Here is a 22027-nt window from a genome sequence, read left to right as displayed (position 1 = left end):
GCATTTATGAGTGGAGTCTAGCAGCTGCCTACCCATCATTTGCAAAAGAAAAAAAAGAGGAAAAGGTGCCAAGTGGACCATAGCTACCTGCTGTACAAGATGCATGAGTTTGATGTTTTAATAGGATTTGAAAGTTCTCAGCCACCAGAACGTTTCAGTGAGTGTGGGGACAGAGTGATGCTGGCCAAAGGAAAACTGATTTTCTGTTTCCAGTGGATCATTGCTGCTTACTGTAACAGCACCTCAGCCTTTGTTCTAGCTACTCCCCTCCCACCGCCATCTCCAACCATCTACCTTGATCTCTTACACTTCCTTGTGAGTGGCCTAACTCTATAGAGCCATTGGTTCTAGGAGCTTCGTCTACCTCTGTGCTCATTCCCCGCCTTACCTGAAGGAGACTCCGCACACCGTCCCTGAAGCAGTCTGCCGCCACCGCAGCATAAAAAGCCTTGATTTTGTTCTTCATCAGCCAGGCCTGCTTTTTAGCCATGCCACTGTTCATCTCTTTAACACACAGCTTGCGAGGTCCCTGTAGGACACAATGAAATATTGGTTAGAAGCCCCACCATTATACATCGCACTCCTGTTACCAGGCGACAAATAGTAAACGAGCCTCGTTAGATTAGGAGATGGGACAGAGGTGAAAGCACCCCCTTGAATGAGGTTTACCCAGGCCTTTGTTTTGGGAGAGGACCTGTACTGTTCACATGAGTGGCTTTCACCCCCAAGTGTCCAGGCTCATCAACATCCATTAAATAACTGCCTTGTGCAGAATGGAAAGAAAAGGCGAGGGTGTGATAGCACACGGGGAAATATGGGACGGGATCAAAGAGGCTCAGGATAAAGTCACAATCAACCTGCGATTCAACAGTGAGAGAGAGCCCTGTTTACAAACCTCAAAGAAGTCTCAGCTAGATCCCAGTTTCAAAAAACTGACAGAGCTCCTGGGACCCAGAGCTTCTAGACTGCAAATTCTGCCCCAGGCCACAGAGCCTGACAGTTTTGTAAGTGCCTAAGCACTGCTTTTGGATCGCTAAGAATTCCCTCATACCACTCTTCCCTTGACTTCATACGTTTATGGTTGGATAAGTTAATGCTTCTTCCTCATTCAGTGAATTTGGTGGGAACAAAAGATCACGTGTTTATGACGTAAGGTTAGTGAGAGAAGCTAAGAGAAAGGGAGGACAGTGTGGTGATGCTAAGGCACCTTTTAGTCTCCAGGTTTAACTCTGGAGACCCATCGTTTACCTAGCGACTCTTCTCCCACAAAGGTCCAAGGTAGCTCTTTTCTTCTCATGTTTTAATTCAGTTCAAAATATATTTCCAGTTATTGCCTTTGCGTCTGGCAGGGCAGATGAAGCACCTACTTTCTTCAGTCTATAGAGAGAGTTGTATTTTGTTTGGATGTCTTAGATTTCATACAAGTCCCTTGAGATCTTGAGAACCTGGAGTGGATGACCCCTAGAGGGTGTGGAGTAGGACTTAAGTATCTGAATTTGTAATAAGCTTCCAGGTGACATAGATGTTATTGGTTCCTCACACTGCATTTAAAATGACAGTCTTAAAGGTCTTTGATGGGAAACAAAGGACTCTGGTACACTCTGGAGTTCATGGGTTATCTCTCAGATCTGAAATCTTATTCTGGACATGGGGATAAACACCTCATTTCCTGCATGGCTATTTTAAGTAAATGAGGTATCTAGTACTAAGCTTGAAAAGTACTAGGTCCTACCTACACCTGACTTTTATCATTGTAAATGCATGTTTATGATCTCACTAGTCCTCCAGGCTAATTCTACACTGTGTTTGCTCTGGGACATCTGGAGTGAAACTGAGCTTCGAGACAGAGTGCTGGATTTAATTGTGCTTCTGGAGTAACTCCCTGATACAACGGGCATCCTCTCCTGAGGACAAATATATTTTCCAAATGAGGCAATTGCTTGGTCATCACTGCCAAGCATAATAATTCCTATCCACATGTCAGCATTTGAAATGGAATTCATATTAAGAGAGCCTTAGTACACACATATATGTAAAATAAGGATCAATAACATCTATGTTGATTGCACATGGAAATAACATTCTGGGCATATTTGAGTTAAACAAGAGAAATTATTAAAATTAATTTGATCTAACCTTTGTCAATTCAATTGGCAACTAGAAAATTTAAATCATATATGTAGCGCATGTTATATTTCTATTATACAGCAGTCATTGGGATCTGGGACCCTTCCATTTTAGAATTCTGTTTAAATTGGATCACGTTCTCCAATTTTCTGGATCAGTTTTAGTTTTTCTCCAGTATGTTTTAGAAGTTCCAAATATTACAAAAACAATTGATTGTCACGTGTTAGTCAAAAAGCAAGAAACTTCGATGACAACAGAAAAGATAGAGGTATCAGGATGGCTATTGAACCAGAGGCTGGAAACCTCCAGAACGTCAGCACGTTTTAGGCTGCCGATCTCTCCTTGGGCACTCTAGCCTTCACCCACTAGAAGAAGAGGAAGGAATATTGTACTGAGGGTCATTTACTGTTGACAAGAACCATCAGACAGAAGAACACCAACAGCTAGAAAGTCGATAGACCATCAGAGTTCTGAGCTACCCTACAATGACTGTAAGTCCCTGGGGAAAGTGGTGCTTATTTAAAGAAATACAGTCTAATGTTAGTATTACAAAAATCTGGATTAAACATTAATTGTGTCAGGGAGATTTATTTTAATGACTGAATTTGCCATACTGAGAACTCATAAAAATATTTCATGCAGAATCTCTTTTTGCTAAAAGGGATTATGATGTCCTTGTAGCATACTTATTAATATGAAACTAGACTGTAATGCAAATGTAAGAAGGTTAAAAACTAACAGGAAGGGAGCCATCCTGGAACATAATTACCAACATTCAAATATGTCACAAAAATGGATTCTACCATCCAATTAATATATTACAGAGACTAACTTCCCAAACATGAACTCATGAATTAATTCCCCAATCTTAACAATAAAACTCTGAGAGATTTGCCCATTTATATACCAACTTATTCTTCCTCATATTGAGAGGTCATGACTTTGCGTTCATTACTTCTGTGTCTGGCAGCTACCAGAAGACTAATTTCTCCCTTTTTCTGATTTGGCCCATGAGCCATCTTGCCATGTTTTCTAGTGCCTATTCATAGATTATTGCATTCTTCCTCTATTTGATCATATTATTATTTTATTAACATTTCTCTGTGTAACAGTTTTGGATGTTCTGGAACTCCCTCTGTAGATCAGGCTGGCCTCAAACTCACAGAGATCTGCCTGCATCTGTCTCCCAGATTCTGGAATTCAAGGCATGTGTCACCACAGCTGGGCTTTATTAACATCTTGATAGAGACCCACTGGCATCAAGAACTTAGTGTTCCTCATCTGAAATTTTGAGGCCGAATAAGAAAAAGACAAGAGGAGGGAGGAAGAGGGGGGTGGGTGCGTCAATGGCTGAATGAGTTAGGTGAATAGGGGTCTAGCAATTTACTCTCTGGACCTAAGGATATCTGGGTTTTATTGAAGACCACATAGCTCAGGAATGAAACTAGCAACTATCATGTCCCACAATAATCATATCAACAACATTATCAATAATAACAAAGAAAGTTAATCCAGCATTCAGTATTTGAAAGACACAAAACAGTGCTTATAAGCAAGTACAATTCTCACAATGACCTTAAAACAGGTGTTTTCTTATTCAGAGAGACTGAACTATGTGTGTAAGGGAATCAACACTAGTAAATGTCAAAACAGTGATTCCGAACTCCACTATTAGTTTCAAAGGCCCAGGGGAAATGCTTCCTCGAGTGGAAAACACAATCTCGGTTCCTTTTCCATTGTCACTACTTAACATTTCCACAAGGCTGGCTTAACCATCATCTGTATACATTGGGGAAAACTTTCCAGTGGTATGCTGCCTCCCCCTGCATCCTTCTCCATCTGTTTTCCGACAGATGATTGACAACTGAGCCTTGAATCTACAAATGCATCTTCAGCCTAAGGAGTTTATAGGAAGTAACTAACCAGGAAGGCTTTAATTGATGCAATAACTGTTTTCTGTGCCCAAGAGGACTTGAGCACCGGGGGAGTAGGACTCACGGGCCTTTCATGGAGACATCAGCACAACAAACGAAGTGTTGTCCAACACATGTATGAAATGACCAGATTACATGCTTAGGTCCTTGCTTCCCAGGAAAGGTTCTTCTAGGGCACAGTCCTTTTTGCAGTTAAAGACTCAAAGGGTTAATTAAAAGCAGGGTTTCTTGTCTCTGTGGAAGATCTTTTCTTCCTTGCCATTATATGACCATTTATATTTCTCGTTCATTTCTCCAGTCCTGAAGATATTTTATTTCTTGCTAAACCAAATTTTCTCTAAATTGCTAGAGAAGAAAAACACCCCAAACTGCTTATTCCATCAAAACCGGTTCCTATATTATATTGGCCAAAATGAAATCCACTAATCCAGGGCACTAAACTTGATAATAAGAGAGAAGGGCTCTTGATAAGTTTTTAATAAATCCTCTGGAGTCACAGTTGGCCATAACTTAACCTGTCAATCTTCTCCACACAGCAGCTCTCTCTCCACCCCCTACTGGATAATTGCATTTAGTTATATTGTTTGGGTTACTGTCATCTAAGCATGGACAGGAAAGGGAGTGTGGCCAACTTCCATAGCACTAGGAGATTGCTAAGTTTAAAAAGACATTTGAGTGTTTCTCAGGGTAGCATATAATAAATTAGTCTACCAGTGTGGACTGGCCTCTGGCCAAAACTTCCTCACACCCATTCCTTGGCAGATACCAGAAGTATAACTAGTGATCTTTGATTGTGTCCCAGGGGTCAGGCTGCCTAGGCTTTCTCCTCCTGACCTAGGCAGAGGCACCCCGAGAGGCCCCCCGGACATCCCAATTGGCATTTTCTTGTCAGGAGAGCCCAGTCCATGATTTGATTTTCCTGTCTCATTTTCCCAGTAAAAATGGAAACAAGCATTTCTTTGTTTTCTGCTTCTTACGTGCTTGTGGGTCAAGTAAGAAACTGGGAGGATGCTTTGAAGAACAGATAAGTTTTTAGTAACTCAAACGTGTGCTGGTAAAGAGACACAGAGAGCACAGGGGCAGAGTGAGAAGAGGGAGGAAGGAAATGAGAAGACACGAAGACGTAGACTAGTATGGGGGATATATATATCTAATTTCAGTGCTTTCTTCCCATTGGAGAATTGGTAAATGATCATGGTTGACTTTTTCACATCTATTTTGAATACCTCCAGTAAGTTATTAGCCCCCAACATGTTCCTTGAGCAAAAGGGAATTAGCTCAATTCTGACTGTTTGTCAAAGGCACAGAAGACTTAGCTTAACTCCCCAGGGAAACTTAGCTCAATTCCCCAGGCACTGCCATCACTATTAACCAGACATTTCATCTGAATTGCACGTGTGATCATTTAAGGCCCTCATGACTGCTCCCTTCTCATTGGCTTCCATGGACTTAGTGCTCCGTGAGTCTATCAACCCGGATGCTTTCCTTTTATGGAGGAGCCGGTTCAGTTCTTCTTGACTCAAAGACCATCATTTGGGAATATTTATCGCTTCTAGTTGGTCTCTGGAGAAACCAGAAATACATGTCATCTATCCATTTTCATTCACGATTATGTGTTTTGTGTTTTGCCTTTGTTTGCTTGTTTGTTCCAGTCCTGAATCAAGGAGGTGAGCTCTTGTCCAAGCTACCTCTCCTCTTTCCTGTTGCTATATCCACAGGAAGAAAGGACAAGGCACTCCTTTTGGATGAAGTGACTCTTACCACGAAAACTTCGCAGCAGATACAGAGGCCACTATTCTTCGTAAAAGCATGGGTTATATCCAGGAGAGCAGGTCTTGTCATGGGTCCTCCTGTTAAGACAATGCACTGGGGTCTGAAAGCAAAGAAGACACAAGAATTGGCCAGCGCAGAAAGCATGTGAGCCCAGAACCCCTCGAAGGAAATAAGAGGCATAGAAATCCCGGAGAACTGGAACGCTCCTTCCTTAATTATATCTTGAATTTCCCACCAAAATCCTTGAGTTATCTTGACTCTACATCTTGTCATCCTAGTATTTTTTCATTTCATTAATCACAGCAAAAGTATGAAGTAGGAACAGGATAGTCTTGGGTTCCCCTGTCTTCCTTTTGTGGCCAATAGGTCATCCCAAATCTCCCTCTCTCATCAATATTTTCATTTTCTTCCTTGCTAGCCCGTGTTGTGAGGCGCCATCCATAATAATATATAACTAATGAAGATCTAAGATTATGACTTCTCTTCGGGGAATTCGTTAAATCATGAAGCCTCAGATTGGCAGGTGATAGCCAATAATTAAGATGCACAGAGGCCTGGGGGATGCCCCCCTGGAGTCACATACTTCAGGCCTTTCTGTCTCTAGTCCTGGAAAAGCACACAGCAACGTGCGGAGCTGCGGCTCCCAGTGTGCAGAGCTCAGAACAGAAGGAAAAGCACGTTCATTTCCGTTCTAGGTAACAGTGTGGGTTATAACCAAGAGAGCAGGCCTTCTGCGGTTGTGCAACGTGACTTTGCACGTTTGAAATGTGCCCACAGAACTTGCAGGTTCTCTGATGTATGTGATTCCTCAAAAGGAAACCCACTTGTGACGTGGAACACCATGGGACCCCAAAAGCCGGTTTACCTGAAGTTTTTCACATGGTCTTCCACTGTGGTTAATTCCAGAGCATTGTCTAAAGCACTCACGTAGGACAGAGCCTGTGTGGAGGAGCCCCAGTTCACATCTGCGGACAAAGGAGGAAATGGTACTCCCCCAAATTGACCTTATTTTCTGTATGCGCTGAATAATTTTTAATAAGCCATTCTCTCCTGCAAATTTTCTTGCCTATGTAAGCAGTGCTGAGAATCCAAGTTAGATTAAATACAGCACAGTGTTTGCTGGAAAGAACGTTGTTTCCTCCCACAAGCGCTCATGTGACTCCTACACTCCCATGGACACCCGTGTGAATCTTTAGGCGCGAGGCGTCCTTCCAGCCAGGGTCACACTGTAAACCTGAAGCCCCAGAAACCTTGCTTAGTAAGAAAGGCCACGCGATGATGACCAGGTAGGCAGAGAGTTCAAGGCCTTCACAAATTCCTAAATTGAAAACAAAAGAGGAATTTCTGTATGCAGGAGTAGTGCGCACACAGAAGTATATTTATATTTTTAGTGTCAGAGCTGACCAGCTTGGGAATTCTTACTTGTGGGGGTCATGAGGAGAGTTTAGGCTCCTTGGGAAGCGTCTTAGTCTAGCCTGCCAGGAACCAACCTTCAAAAGAGGGAGCTCAGCACTCTACCCTGACTCAAAAACAAGACGTTTAAAAAATTAAATGGACTCTTTAGGTTTTATGGTAAGAACTGCCAGAGATGAGCTGACAGACGGACTTCGATGACGTCTTTCAGTGCTTGCTCTGCAGGGTGAGGACAGCGAGTGCTCCCTCTGGATTGGACAGAGTGATATGAAGTGTCCATTATGTGCCAGACAGGCATGCTTTAGGACATCCATTGTTTTATTTTATTATTGTTGTGCGTGAGTCTGAGTGGGCACACATATCACAGCACAGACATGCCACAACATATGCATGTCACAGCACACGCATGCCACAGCACACACATGTAACAGCACATGCATGTTACACGCTTGTCACAGGACATGCATGCCACAGCACATGCCTGGGGGAAGGGTGAGAGGACAAGATTTAGGAATGGGTTTTCTCCTTCTAAAATAGGCTCAAAAGATTGAACTCAAGTCATCAAGCTTATGTGGCATAATTTATTTCACCTATTGAACTAAATTGCTGGCCTGACACTGTTTTGGGGCTAAAACCCATTAGTCAATTCAATATTCATATGTAAAAGAACAAACTTCACTCAGACACCTTACACTGGTCCACATGGTAGATGATAGATCTTTTTTTTGTTTTGTTTTGTTTTTGTTTTTGTTTCGGAGCTGAGGACTGAACCCAGGGCCTTGAGCTTGTTAGGCAAGTGCTCTACCACTGAGCTAAATCCCCAAGCCCCTAGATGATAGATCTTAATCAATTACCAAAGCACCAGAAGTTCTAAATGTTTGCAGTCTTGGGTTGAGGGAAAAATGCCTCAGATCTCTCTCTCTCTCTCTCTCTCTCTCTCTCTCTCTCTCTCTCTCTCTCTCTCACACACACACACACACACACACACACACACACACACACATACAACAAATGAAAAAGATAGAAAAAAGAAAGATCAATTAGTTTTGATAAAAGTTAAGAACTTGTATTAAAAAAACAATCAGGGAAACGAAGATAGAAGTCACAGGCCTGGGGAAAATAGAAAGTACACACTGTGCGAGGACCCAGGGTACACTAGGAAGCTCACCACTGAGTTAGAAAGCAACAGCAACAAAAACAGCAGCAGCAGCAGCAGCAGCAGCAGCAACAACAAGAAGCTAGGCATAGTTTTAAGCAGCTGCTTAGCAAGGTATATGAATGGCAAGTAAGATTCTCAGTGTTGTCAGTCACTGGGAACATGCAAATTGGGCAACTGAAGTGGATCCAGATGTAGGTGTAGGTGTAGGTGTAGATCCAGATCTAGCCTAGGCACACAGGTGTCTGAGGAGACTATTGGAGAAATCCTACACTTTGATTGTGATGGTTACAGGACTGCGTAAGTTTGCTAAAACTTACGGCTGCACATCAGAATGGGGTGGGGTTTTCCCAGCTGTGAATTGTGCCTGTAGTTAACAATAAGCACAGCGATAATGAGAAGCAACAGTAGAGTCCCTCTAAGGTGTTATCACCTCTGCCTGGCTGGTAGAGTAGTGTCAGGGACACAAGGGTGGACCTGGGTTTCTGGACGCCGAATTCTGGTTCCTGGACATTTCTAGCTATAGTCTCCTTCCTCCTGGGTCCCGAAGCTAAGAGCTGCAGTTCAGGCCTCAGGGTCCACAGTATCCAGATTCTTTCTTACTGTTTGGTTGGTTGGCTATCTTTCCAGGACAACTCATGGCCCTTTTCCTTGGTCTTCGAGAGCTCTATCTATGTGAAGGCCATGCATGCATCTTCAATCCACCCCCGCTCTTCTCCCTGGAACCTCGTTCTCTGGCCCTGGCGTTAACCACCTCTACGTGGCTCGATTCACTTCAGAACTTACTTTGTTCACTCAACCCATATTTACTAAACTCAAGCAGAGAGGTTGGCTCTGTGAACAGGAGCCAGGAACCAAGAATGAATTCTGAGCAACTCCACGCTCGCTCAGGCCTTGCCCTTTTCTCAGCAGCGTGTTTACACTGCTCTCGTGATACACTGTGCTGTGCTACAGTCTATAGTGTCTCTGGGTCTGAGAACTCCTTGAGGACAGGGTCTTATTTCATCGGGACGTTAGAGGACGGTGGTAGAAGGGAACACTTGTGAGGTCTGGGTTCAGCTCTATCACATGCTGACTCTTAATTTGGATACTTTGAACTCCAGTTTTTTCCTCTCTGAAATAGGCTTCCTATCACCAATGGTGCAGCATCACTGTGAGGACTGAGTAAGTGCAAGGTTCTGTGGTGTTAATTATCATTGCCCTTAAGGTATATAGCATTGTGATGAGCTGCCCTGCACTCGCTACATGTAAGCACGTGGGAGCCACATGATACGCATCCAGTGGATGGATAGAGAGAACCATGGAAGCCCATCCCAGGTGGCCTTTTCTCTCTTACCTGGCTTCTTATAAGTCACATAGATATAGAGGAAGAGCTCAATGACATAGGTGATGACAGCCGCCCACCAGTTGATGACAAACATGACTGCACAGCACAAAATGGCTCCGAAGAGAGATACCCACATGTTGTAAATCCCATATGCCGGCCTCCATCCTGAGAGGAAACATAATATAGAAAGAAATTATACACATCAAGCTACTGTACTACTGTGTATTGTAAAAGTGCAGATAACACGTCTTCCTCTGGTGTAAAAACTGTAGGTTTTAGGGTCTGTGTCCTAGCTCTTGACTGTTTTGTTGTTGTTGTTGTTGTTGTTGTTGTTGTTTATGATCTTGGATCCCTGGTCTACAAAGGCGGTTATTGTACCAAAGATGAAGCAGGGAACTCTGGGACAGGTAAAGCATCTGTAAAGCAGACCCGCTGTGCTTCCTGCGAGTCCTGATTGTCCTCCCAAACGACCAAACCTCAAGGGTCTAGAGCCAACACCATCAGGAACCTAAAGGGAGAGGGTACGCTGGAAAAAGTGGCGTCCTGTCTTCCCAAGAGCTGTTATAACAGTGAGCTATGCTCCATTTGCAGAGCCGTAGAGGCAGCCTTCCTTACTATTATCCTAAGAAGACAATGTTTGCTCCGTCAGAAGCAATAATCTTACAGAAGAGGAGACATCGTGCTACTGTGGCCCTCTGAGCACAACACATTAATATGAGCAGCATTATATTTTAAAGTGTCTGCCACAGTGCCTATACACACAGATTTCTGTGTTTTATTAAGTGAAAGAGCCTAGGAAACAACTCAGTCGGGGTGGGAAACCTGATTTGTGCACACGTTTGGTCAGTGAGTTAATGCTACTTAAAATCTGGAGTCTGTCTAGAGGAGCAGTTCCCTCAATGACCACAAGGTGGAAACAGCACTCCAGGAACGCCATTAGAAGAGCCCGCCGAGCTCTTAGTTCTGCTTCCTTTTCAGAGGCAGAGGATGGAGGTCAGGTGGGTGGGGGAGGGGGAGGGGTTTTGAGAGTCATTTTGGGGTTTGAGTAGACACACATGTGTCTTCCTGCGTACTTCTTTAAAAAATATTTTTCTTCTTTTTTTTTCTCTTTCCCATTATTCCTTTCCACACTTCTGATAACTGACGTGGGATTGTAGATTTGTGTTTAAAGACAAACCACACAAAACTAATTATCTTCGGTTATTTTCTGTGACCCAGTGGCCTTGTGTGGACACAGGCTCCTCGGCCTCTTTGCTAACAACAATGTCCTCAAGGCTGAGGAGGGGGGCAAACTGTAAAGAATAGTTATTTAGTATCTTGGACGAAAGTCTTCCTAGTGAAGACTTTCCGAGAGTCAGATGATCCCCAGGTGACTTTCTGTAGGGGTCAGAAGGACAGTGGGAGTAGACGGGAGATGAAGGGTGATGAACTAGCGGGCAGCTCTCTGGTGTGGAATTTAAATGATTTGAGGCCACAGCCCAGTTGTGTACTGACGCCTCTGGTGTGGCTCGGCAGTAGATCTGCATTGCCCACGTTCAGCAGGTAATTATGGGAACTGCTCATCCTTCTCTTCTGCACCATGGGCAGGAAACAAATTGATAGTGAGGAGGCCTCAAATATATACATTTATTCCACTCCTGTGGTCACTTTTGCCCTGGAAATAAATAGTGGTGTTTTTCTACTGCTGAAATAAATGTGGTTTCTCTTGCAATGAATAATTTATTGCCACAGGAGAAAATTGACTTTACGGTTGGTCAAAAAGGCCATTGCTCATATGATTCCTTTTCTATTTCGGAAGTCATCCCCCAACTCACCAAAATAAAGTGGATTACGCTGCCTACAAAGATATAAGAAAACATAAAAACACAGATTGAACACTTCTCACGGACTTCTTTCATTTATCGAGACATGCTAACTGCTCGCTTAGGTTAATGTTTTCATTCCGGCTTACCTGGCGATTTGGCATACGAGGCATGGAAGCAGGAGAAATTAATAAGCGCATATGAGGCCAGGAAGAAGTTGGATATGATAGGTGCAATGACGTTCAGCTCCGCTGCAAGAGAAGAATAGCGCTTGCTCAGACAGCGCATGCGCACATCTGAGCAGCGAAACAGGGGCCGGGCATGCTAAGGCCCGGAAGCTCACGTTCTGGAAATTGAAATCCTAGCTCGCTCGCATCTGTCAAAGTTTAAGAAGTTAGGTTTTTTTTCGCCCCCTCTGAGGCTAATAGGTACTTCAGCCAAGGTTTTCATGGAATGAGACTCAAGAAAACCTGCCAGTTAGAAAATGGACAGTCCAAACCTCTGTCTGTACAAGAGCTATGCACATAAAGAGCTCTACAGCAATTTCCCACGCACCAGATCCTGTATCCGTTGTCTGCTATGTAAACAGTCAACAGGTTCTGTAGGATGGAAATCCATGTGCTTCTCCATGGTTTTAATGGAGATAATTTAATGTATACATTTTTAAAGTGGATTCTGTGACCATTTAAATGCAGAAGAAGGGGGCTGGTAAGATGGCCCAGTAGGTAACGGATTGCTCAGCCAAATCACATGCACACACACACAACACACTCAGGCACTCACACACAAACGCAATAAAACATTTAAATGCAGCAAAGGGCAACAGTTGGAAATCGCAATTGTTATATTACCGGACTCTGTTTATGTAAACTATTTTCATTTAATTTCTTAAAAACATAACAAATTTAATTGGAGTTATATATAGTCCCTTTCCAACTTCATAGACATTGTATAAACCAAATAAGTTGTATTTGCTCCTAGAGTTTCACATTGAAGAACCCTTAGTTTTGGTCTTAAGGGAGAGCAAGGATTGTATAGCTGGCAAATACGCCTCTTCAAGACCATGTGGCTACTTCTAGATTGCTTGGGAGAGAAAACCAAATCACAGTTCAGGTAAATGATTTTCAAAAGTCTCAGTCTAGAGGGGACTTGAGGAATTGTAAAATGCAGTTTCTAACTCAGCAAAATCTGGACTTTCAGAGACACTTTAGTGATTCTGAGAGGCTGGTCAAAGAGCTACACTTGAGGAAACACCGGAAGACACAATTCTGCTAGCTATTCGACTAGTGCACAGAGCAGGATCTGTCATATTTAGAGCATATTGACTTGGAGGAAGGGTCCAGTTGTATTTGGCTGGATGGGCCTCTAATATTCAGGTTCAAAGAACAGACAGAAGGGTAGATCCTCCCTCAGTTCCTCAAAGGTTCTCTTCGCTAAACTTTCTCACGTTCCTTTAAGACAAACACTAGCATTCCCAGACGGAGTCTTAAGCATCAACCTGCTAATTTCTCAAATGTAGAGCAAAAGCCCGAGTAATCGGAAGAATCTTTGGCTTCCTGTAATACAAGAAAGCTACACACCGATGAGAATGAATGCCATGGCTATCACAAAAGTGAGGAAGTACCCTCTCAGGGGCTCGTTGTTTTTCCCATAGCCCTTTGCGAAGAACTGCAGTCCTTTGAAGATGTTGTCCTTGCACAGAGCCTAATGGGAAAAAAAGAGAAGACATTTGTCATTTATTTGTGCGCACTCGTTTTCTCTAGGTGATTCCGAAAAGATGATTTGGGAAAGATTAAGCGACGCACAATTCGAGGCGCACGTTAGCACCGCGGCTCATCATTCTTTATATTATGGGAATCCATCTTGACCCTGTGGCGGGCACAGCATTTGAGCTAGATGCAAACATTAACGGCTGCAGAGAATGATGGAAAGTGATGGCTGGTGGGAACCACTATTTCAGCTGGTTTCAGAGGCAGGGAAGATGGCACACGCCTTCACGGCTGGATTACCTGGAATACTTTGGGTGCACTGACGAGGGAGGCCAGGGCCGAAGACAGTGTTGCCGAAAAGATCCCTGCGGTGATGAGGGGGCCGAACCCGGACACCATGCTCATGACCTGGAGAAGAGAGTGGTTCGGATTAGGCAGCTTACCCAACAGAGGTTTGAAGAGTTAACTCTTCTTCAACACAATTTCTTCCCTCTCCTTTTCCTGTGATTCCCCACTCTCATGGACTAATGCTTCCCAACCTGCTTCACCCTTGAATTTGTAACTCTTCTCTTTTCAAGGTGAAACGACCTCTTTCTGTTATTTACCAAGCACTAGCTACCCCTCACAAAATATTTAGAAAACACTGGAAAGATTAAAGAAGGAAGTTTTGTCTCTTTTCCCCCAAGGGTTTTCATAGCACCTGCCCCTGCGTTCTCTGTAGCTCTGGTGGGAGGCAGTTCTACCCCAAAGAGTGTGGGGTTGACAAGGTGCAAGGAGGGCTTGGCTCCCTTCTGACTTTTTTAAGGTATTGGCTTTTCTCCTACCAAAGTGTTTCCAAACCTTTGCTTTCCTACTGCCCTTTAAACATAACTTTATTTTTTTTTGCATAATTGAAACATTATTTGCCTCAGAATAACAATGAGAAGGATACCAGCATTGATATGACCCTGGGAGCAGATTGTACGTTTGGGATGAGCCTGTCAGCCCGAGTCATACTTTGGATTAATGGTTTCAGCTGAGCCAATGCCCCGTCGGCTGTTAAATGAGATGGATAAGGACTTCTTGGCCCATTTACTTCTTTCTCTCCTTATCAAGCACGTAGGACAATTAGTAAGCACTGTCCCCTACTTTTCCATGTTACTCCGCCTTCATTTCCCTTCAAATTTCTCCCTCACGATTGCTCCTGGCTCTGTCTCTTGCCTTAGATTTTTCTACTCTAAAGCCTGCACACAAAGTGCACTCCAAGTTCTCGATAGCCTGTGCCTCTCCTGTCCAGTATGGTTTCTCACACAGTTGACTGGAAGCTAGAAAACAACATGGCGCCCCTGTCCGAGTGACTTAAGTCACACTGTCTATTGTCTCCCTGCAATAGCGCCTGTGAAGGGCAGATTCCCACTGCATAACACCTGCATGGCTTCTTTCCCTCCCACGCCACCGGCTCCTTGCTTAATTCAAATCAGTATTTAATCAATTGCAGATCCAATAGCTTCACTAGACTTGATATTCTCAAAGTGCAGACAACAGCGATAACTTCTCTCTCTCTCTCTCTCTCTCTCTCTCTCTCTCTCTCTCTCTCTCTCAAATTCATACCTGAAAATTGTTCATCAACCCATACTGGCATGGCTCATGCTGACATCTTGAGAAGTCGTAGCCCAGTCCACAGGCTGCCGACCCATTGCAATTCATCCCAGAAATGACAGTGTCGTTCATGCTCCCAGTGGCGTCCCGGACCACACAGGCAGCTGAAGAAACAAGGATTGTCTGTCATCCTCCGCCCCATGCCCATGCTCCTTTTCAGTGCTGGGGACAGAAGCAAGGGCTTTGCACTTGTTAGGCAAACACTGTAGCACTGAGCTGAGTCCCTGAGCCCCAAGTCATCTTGTCATTTTGTCATCCCTTTGACAGAGTCCTGCTCTCTTAGGGTTTTGTTCCGAAAATACGCTAAGTTGGCACAGAGTCTGAACATATGTATTCTAAGCCTGTGCATACAGTCAATCCTTTTTGGGACATGGTTGTTAGAGCCCCCAGCTTCTGAGTTCTGTGCACAGCATGTTTTTTTTTTTAAATTAATTTATTCTCTCATATATTATATGCTGACTGCAGTTTCTCTCTCCTTCCCCATCTTTTCCTCCCAGTACCTCCTCCATTCCTCTCCATTCCTCCTCTTTTGTTTCCTTTCAGAAAAAGGCAGACCCCCCCAGGATATCAACCAAACATGACATATCAAGACATAAGACTTGGTGCCTCCCTCATTTTGGATGCTAGACAAAGCAACCCAGTAAGAGGACAAGGGTCCCCAAAGAGGCCAAAGCATCAGAAACAGCCCCTGCTCCCACGGCTAGGAGTCCCACAAAAACACTAAGCTATAGAGCTGTACCCTGTAAGCAGAGGGCCTGGGTGAGACCCATGCAGAAGACCCTGGCTTTACAGCTGCTGCTCCTGCTGCCTTGTGTGGCCCTTGTTCCCGAGGCTACCTCGTCAGAGGCTTGTGCAAAGGTTCTCTCATATTTTCTCATTTCTAACATGTGCAGTGCTTTGGCATAACACGTACACAGCTCATATACACCTTAGTTCTACTGGCCGCACGATTTTTAATAATAATTCTTACCCGAGAGGCAATCAAGGGGGAAAAAAAATCTCATAACTAAGAAATTGCAGCCTTATTTTCAACTAATTGCACACTTTTTAGAAACAGTTATAATTCTACTTTAGATGCAATTTTAAGAACCTTTTTTTTTGAGATTATAATGTAATTACATCATTTCTGCTTTCTCTTCCCTCCCTTTAAACCCTCTCACCTGCCTTGTGCTTTTAAATTCATAGCCTCTTTATTTTTTTTAAATTGTTGTCACATACTTGAGTGTGTCCGTGTACGTGGCTGTGCTCACGCACGCATTTCTAGCACACAAACACAACATGCTGTGTCTGTATACTGTCACTTGTCTATGTTTTCAGGGCTGACCATTTGATATCGGGCCACCAATTAGCGTGCTCTTCCCTGGGGAGGACCGTTTCTTCTGGTCTCAGCGTTTCTTAGCTCCCTAGAGTTCCTTGTGTAGGGTTGAGGCCTTGAGATTTTCCACCCCCATCCATGTTGGCATGTCTTTTGGCGTCCTCCTCGTTCAAGTCATGTCTAAGTAATTCAATTGCTTTAATAATCAAGATAGTATCTCCTGGTAAGATGGTTGAATGGTGTCTGCCTAGGTGAACACTGGTGTAAAAGATAGAATACAAAATATTAGACTTTATCCCAAACAGGACTGTGTAGTGAGCGTTGGGAATCCATGAAGTGAGGAAAGAAAAAGAGCTGAACACGGAAGCATCGATACACGGGAGGAAAAGAGCTGAACACCGACGCATCGCTGTACGGGACTCAAGCTAATGAGGGCTTTGGGCTTGTCCGGGGTGTGTGTGTGTGTGTGTATGTGTGTGTGTGTGTGTGTGTGTGTGTGTGTGTGTGTGTGTGTGTGGTGGGTGGGTGTGGGTGTGGGTGTGGTGGGGGGAGCTGCCTGTTCTTCATCGAGCTTTTGGAAGTGGTTTCTGAGTCCCGTTACCCAGCAGTCACCAGGCCTAACTGCGCAGATGCGGCTCTGCTGGGCTTGCTACTGTGGAGCGGTGCTGTAATGGCCTCCAGCTCTTTGTAGGTGAACCGAACAAAATAACTAATAAGGCAATGTTTGGGATAAAATATTAATATTCCCTAAGTAACCATTAATATTAATGATGAGACAATCTGACTTCTTTCTATTTCATTAATTTCACACATTCGAATGCTTCCATCATTTTATACCATAAGCATTGCCTGATGAGTATCTTTATGCATCAACTTTTCCTTCTAACTCTTAGAATTGTTTCTCCAGGGTTGATTCTCAGAAACAGAATTGTATCAAAAAACAAAGCATTTTTTTTTTTTAGATTTGCTTATTCTTTTTATGTGTATATATGCTTTGCCCGAATGTATTTATGTGTGCCATGTATGTGCCTGGTCCCTGCAGAGGTCAGAAGAAGGCACTGGAGTCCCTAAAAAAATGGAGTCCTGGAGGGTTGGGAGTCACCATGCAGGTTCTGGGAACTGAACCTGGGTCCTTCTCATGAGCAACAAGTGTTCCTAAGAAGAAGAAAATTATGTTGCTTGGCAGAATATGGCTGGAACTAGAAAACATCATGCGCTAAGCAAAATAAGACAGACTTGGCGAGATGGAGATTGCAAGTTTTCTTTCAGATGAGAATCTAGATCTGAATCTGTGTGTTTTGCATACCTACACATATATGTAGATGTAGACATAGACATATGCCTACACATGCACATATACATGATGGGAAAGTAGAGGGGGAGGGAGTGTAGCAAATGGAGGAGGAGGGGGTAGAGAAAGTGCCATGGGGCCTGGGTGAGAAATGCAGTAATGTATATGAATAAGAAATGCAGTAATGTATATGAATAAGAAATGCAGTAATGTATATGAATAAGATAGCAAAGAAATGAAGCAAAGAAGAGACTCAATGTATATTTCAAATCTTTACTATCCCTGTGAGTTTTTCTAACTGTAATCTCTGCCATTATGTATTTGATAGTTATTGAAGTATATGGATATACATGTAAACTATATATAAGGATTTTTAAAAAAAACTATATAAACGATAGGTTCTTTGTAAGCCAAATGCCAACTAATAAAGACGTTCATTTTGCTTTTTCACTCCACTGGCATGGAGCTCCCAAGGTGACTCATTGGTCTGAGGGTATGCTTTTCTTGCTTATGGTGCGAGAGGTCGCTGGTTCTAATCCTAGGTAAGCCTTTTCATTAGAACAGGCACTAGAGACATGGTTCAGTCAGTAAAGTGCTCACCGCACATACATGAGCACCTTGATCTGAACCCTTAGGACCCATGTAAAGCTGAGCATGGTACGTGTCACAGAGCTCCTGTGCTGGGATGGGAAGGGGGGGCGAGTGATTCTCTGCAAGACAGCAGGTCACCTAGACTGGTGTGCACAGCAGTAGGCAACAGAGACCCTGCTTTGATCCAGGGCGAAGGCCAGGACCTACCTGAGTCCTTTGATCTTCGTGAATTTCCTGGTATGCATGCCTCTACACTCACAAACACACATGCAAACAAACAAACATGTGGACGCACATATATCACAGATAGATGATAGATAGGTAGATATATAGGTAGGTGGATGGATGGATAGATGGATGGATGGATGGATGGTTGGATAGAAAAGGAATTATTTAAAAGATAGTTTAGGGGATGAGAATTACATATATTCTTCTGTCAATCATGGAACTCCCGATACATTTTATCACAGGCTTGAAAGGTGGCCTACTACCCTCTCTGTACATGTTGAACTTCTGCTGATTGTTAAGAAAAATTATCCACCTAGATTTTGCCTCTTTGTACTGGTCACTTTATGTCCAACCATCTTTTTGGAACCACGTATTCTGTGACCTGCATAATAGATCTGTCCCAAGTCCTCAGACACCAGGCCATGAGCCACTGTTAGCATTGATTCTCTGACAGGTCTTCATGGCCTGGCAAAGTACAGACATACAAATTGCTACCTGAAACTCAAAGAGCCTCTCAGATGAGCTCTGTAGCCACTCATTCCCTCAACTCTTCTATTCCTTAAGCATACGCACGCTTGCCTAAAACCACATTTGGAAGACTTACCCTCAGGCGGCCTCAGTGTTATTCTTTAGTTGTTGATGTCCTAAGGCATTGAATCTGAAAATGTCTTCCTGTGTAGCTCAGCTCTGAATGCTACAGGGCAGTGAGTCACCTCACCAGGTTCCTCACAAAAGATGCAGCAAGATAGGAGGCCATTTAAGCTTTCTGCTTTTCAGTTTCTGTTTTTTTCTTCAGAAACCTATTTAAGTTACACAGACTCTCCCAATTTTTCTTATACTAAACAGAGGACTACTGGAGTTTACTCTTTGGTCAGATGGCCACCAGACTTCCATAGTTGTCTAACCTGGGCCCGCATTCCTCCCCATGCACTGAAGAGGGTTTCTTCTCTGCCTGTTGGAAAACAAATTCCTTCCCTCTACAGCATAAGCATGCCCTGGCCCTCAGAGGAGGCGTGGCTTCAGGCAGCAGGTGAAACAAAGCTTGCCCGTGAGCAGAAGGAGAAGGCATGTGTGCACGCTCTGCACACAGGAGCATAGAGCTGGCTCCCACACTGCTAACAGCTGGGGCTGCTCTGAGTTCCTGGCAGTTGGTGTCATCGACACTTCCAAGTTGGCGATATTGTTGTGAATTCTCCATCGCTCATGACTTCCTTTGCCATGTTTGAGTTTGGGTTTTGTTCGATCTTTTTTTTTTTTTTTTTTCCTACTTTGCTCTGCCCTGGTTTCTCACTCACTTCACAAGGCAAGAGAACTGAGCGTTGGGGGTGATAGCTTTCTCAGTACTATCGTCAAGGGTGACAAGGCTGCATTCTAATTGCATCTCCCCCTCCCCCAGATACAAACCCTTCAGTACTAAGAAAAGAAGTAAAGCTGGTGCCTTCAAAAAACAAACTTTCTCCTTACTTAGGTTCCTCTGAAATCCATCAGACACAAAGAACCACTGGCTCCTTGCAGTTCTGACAGCAGAGATGTTCCTCTCACCTACGCAAATAGCCACGCCTATGTAGGCGACGGTGGTGATGAAAATGGCTAGCATGGTCCCTCTGGGGATGGCGTCCTGGGGATCCTGTGGGAAGAACACGAAGGGGAGAGAATACACTGAATGACGATCAGAGAGCTGGGAGCTGTTTCTGTGTTTTCAAAATGTTAAACTCCGCTCCCTAAGGCAAGGGCGAAAGAAATCATCTAGCAAAGGGCAAAGTGGACCGTCTTTGGGGACTGTCAGTGGCTTCCACTTTCCCGATGCTGTGGCCCTTTAATACGCTTCTTTGATGTTGTGGTGAACCCACAGCCATAAAGTTACTAATTGTTACGTCGTAAGTGAGATTTTGCTACTGTTATGAATCATAACGTAAATAGCTGATGTGCAGCCCCCAAAGGGGTCATGACCCCCAGGTTCAGATCCTCTGGTTTAGGGTGAGCAATGGAATATAAAACCTGGTGCTGCCTATGAATGCACAGGGCTTACACCAGTCTGTACTAGATGGGGTCGTAGAGCTGAAAGGAAAAGTGCACGCATGCCCCCCTTCCTAACCCAGAAGCAGTCCCATTGATAGCCACTTGCAAATGAGAAATTAGTTTTTTTCCAAGGGGGTCTCACTGGGGAAACAAACCGCTCTCAAGGATAGGCCTAATGAGCAGCATAGATGGACGACCCAAAACCGTCTCGGCGGTGTCTTCGGGTTCTTTGTCTTCTGATGTTAGGTCAGGAGTCTTATTTGTTTGCTTTTGCCTTACAAACCCTTTATGTTTATATTATGGCTTCCAGTTTTGTGTTTTCATGGGATTCTTGTGTCTGTGAACATGTATATCTTTGTGTCTATATGAGTTTTTTTGTGTGTGTGTGTGTGTGTGTGTGTGTGTGTGTGTGTGTGTGTGTTTGGTTGGTTATTCTGTTCTATGTTTGTTTTCGTTTTACCTTATTTCACTTTGTTGTTATCCCTCATTGCCTATTGTCTTCTAAAAAGAGATGGAAAGAGAGTAAATCTGAATGGGAGAAGGGGTGGGAAGGAATTGGGAGAAGTAGGCAGAGGAGAAGCTGTAATCAGAATGTATCATATGAAAAAAATCTATTTCAAATAAAAAAGAAAAGGAGAAAAGTAGTTCTATTTTTAATAAACAAATCAAAATGTAAAAAATAACCAGGAAGTCATGTAGAAACCTTCACTCTGGAGTCTCTGGGACCTGTCATGTTCTAAGTCATATTTAATTGGACAGCTTCTCATGCTCGAACCACACTTCCACCACCAGGACCTCAGAGCTGAGGAAACTGCATACATACCTCCAGGTCTCCAGAGATGTTGGCACCAGCAAGAATCCCAGTGGCAGCTGGGAAAAAGATAGCAAAGACCGAGAAGAAGCCTTCTCCCTCTGTGAAGCTTGGCCCGAAGTTTTCCGCAAATATGGATGCTGAAATAGAAGTGAGTGGAACATCACTGTGTTGGGTTTTCCACATAGTAGGATCTTACGCTCTTGACTTCTGTATTTCTAAGGAGAAATCAATCCTGAGAATTGCAGCAGAGTCAACTTGAAACTGTTGGTCATTCTTCCGTGAATACTGAGGTATCTATCATTGTGGGTACACATTTAAGTCTTAGACATCTAGACAGAGCTTTGAAAAAGTCATTAGAAACCATGCTGGTGGGCTGGAGAGATGGCTCATCGGTTGGGAGCACTGACTGCTCTTCCACAGGCCTGAGTTTGAATCCCAGCAACCTCATGGTGGCTCACAACATCTGTAATGGGATCTGATGCCCTCTTCTGGTGTGTCTGAAGACAGCTACTGTGTACTTATATATAATAAATAAATCTAAAAAAAAAAAGAAACCATGCTTGTTTGTCTTCTTGAGTACAAAAGAAATGGAAAAGGGTAAGAAATTCTTGCAGAAGGAAAAATTAGTCTCCTCCAGCAGAATCTCACTGGGCATACAAACCCCCACGAGAATCCCCATGTGGAACAGTGGCCAACATGAAAGAAACTCAACATTATTTTTTAAAGACTTTTTATCTCATATTGCTTTGTTTGGACTTTTTTATTTTTGGTCTTGCTTTCTTTTGTTGAATATTATGGGTTTCCAATTTTGTGTTTTAATGTTTTTCCTTTGGTTGTGTTTTGAGGCTGGGTTCCTGTGTGAAACCTTGGCTGTCTTGGAACTCTGTAGA

The 22027-nt window shown here is 43.6% G+C and overlaps 1 protein-coding gene across 3 annotated transcripts in view; it reads right to left on the bottom strand.

Annotated features, from left to right (window-relative positions):
- Window positions 1-22027, bottom strand: part of Slc12a1 (solute carrier family 12 member 1) — a 94327-nt gene that overhangs the window by 51724 nt on the left and 20576 nt on the right. For all 3 annotated transcript variants that reach the window (XM_032902328.1, XM_032902330.1, XM_032902329.1), the window contains exons 9-18: window positions 21147-21274; window positions 19847-19931; window positions 14832-14983; window positions 13542-13649; window positions 13113-13236; window positions 11682-11783; window positions 9740-9895; window positions 6700-6799; window positions 5823-5934; window positions 389-529 (exon numbers count right to left, since the gene is read on the bottom strand). In XM_032902328.1, the coding sequence (XP_032758219.1) occupies window positions 389-529; window positions 5823-5934; window positions 6700-6799; window positions 9740-9895; window positions 11682-11783; window positions 13113-13236; window positions 13542-13649; window positions 14832-14983; window positions 19847-19931; window positions 21147-21274 (1208 nt within the window). The remainder of the gene's footprint in view (window positions 1-388; window positions 530-5822; window positions 5935-6699; window positions 6800-9739; window positions 9896-11681; window positions 11784-13112; window positions 13237-13541; window positions 13650-14831; window positions 14984-19846; window positions 19932-21146; window positions 21275-22027) is intronic.

This window comes from Rattus rattus, chromosome 5 (genome assembly GCF_011064425.1).
Source record: "Rattus rattus isolate New Zealand chromosome 5, Rrattus_CSIRO_v1, whole genome shotgun sequence".
Classification (NCBI taxonomy): Eukaryota; Metazoa; Chordata; class Mammalia; order Rodentia; family Muridae; genus Rattus; species Rattus rattus.
This window is presented reverse-complemented; position numbering and strand designations above follow the sequence as displayed.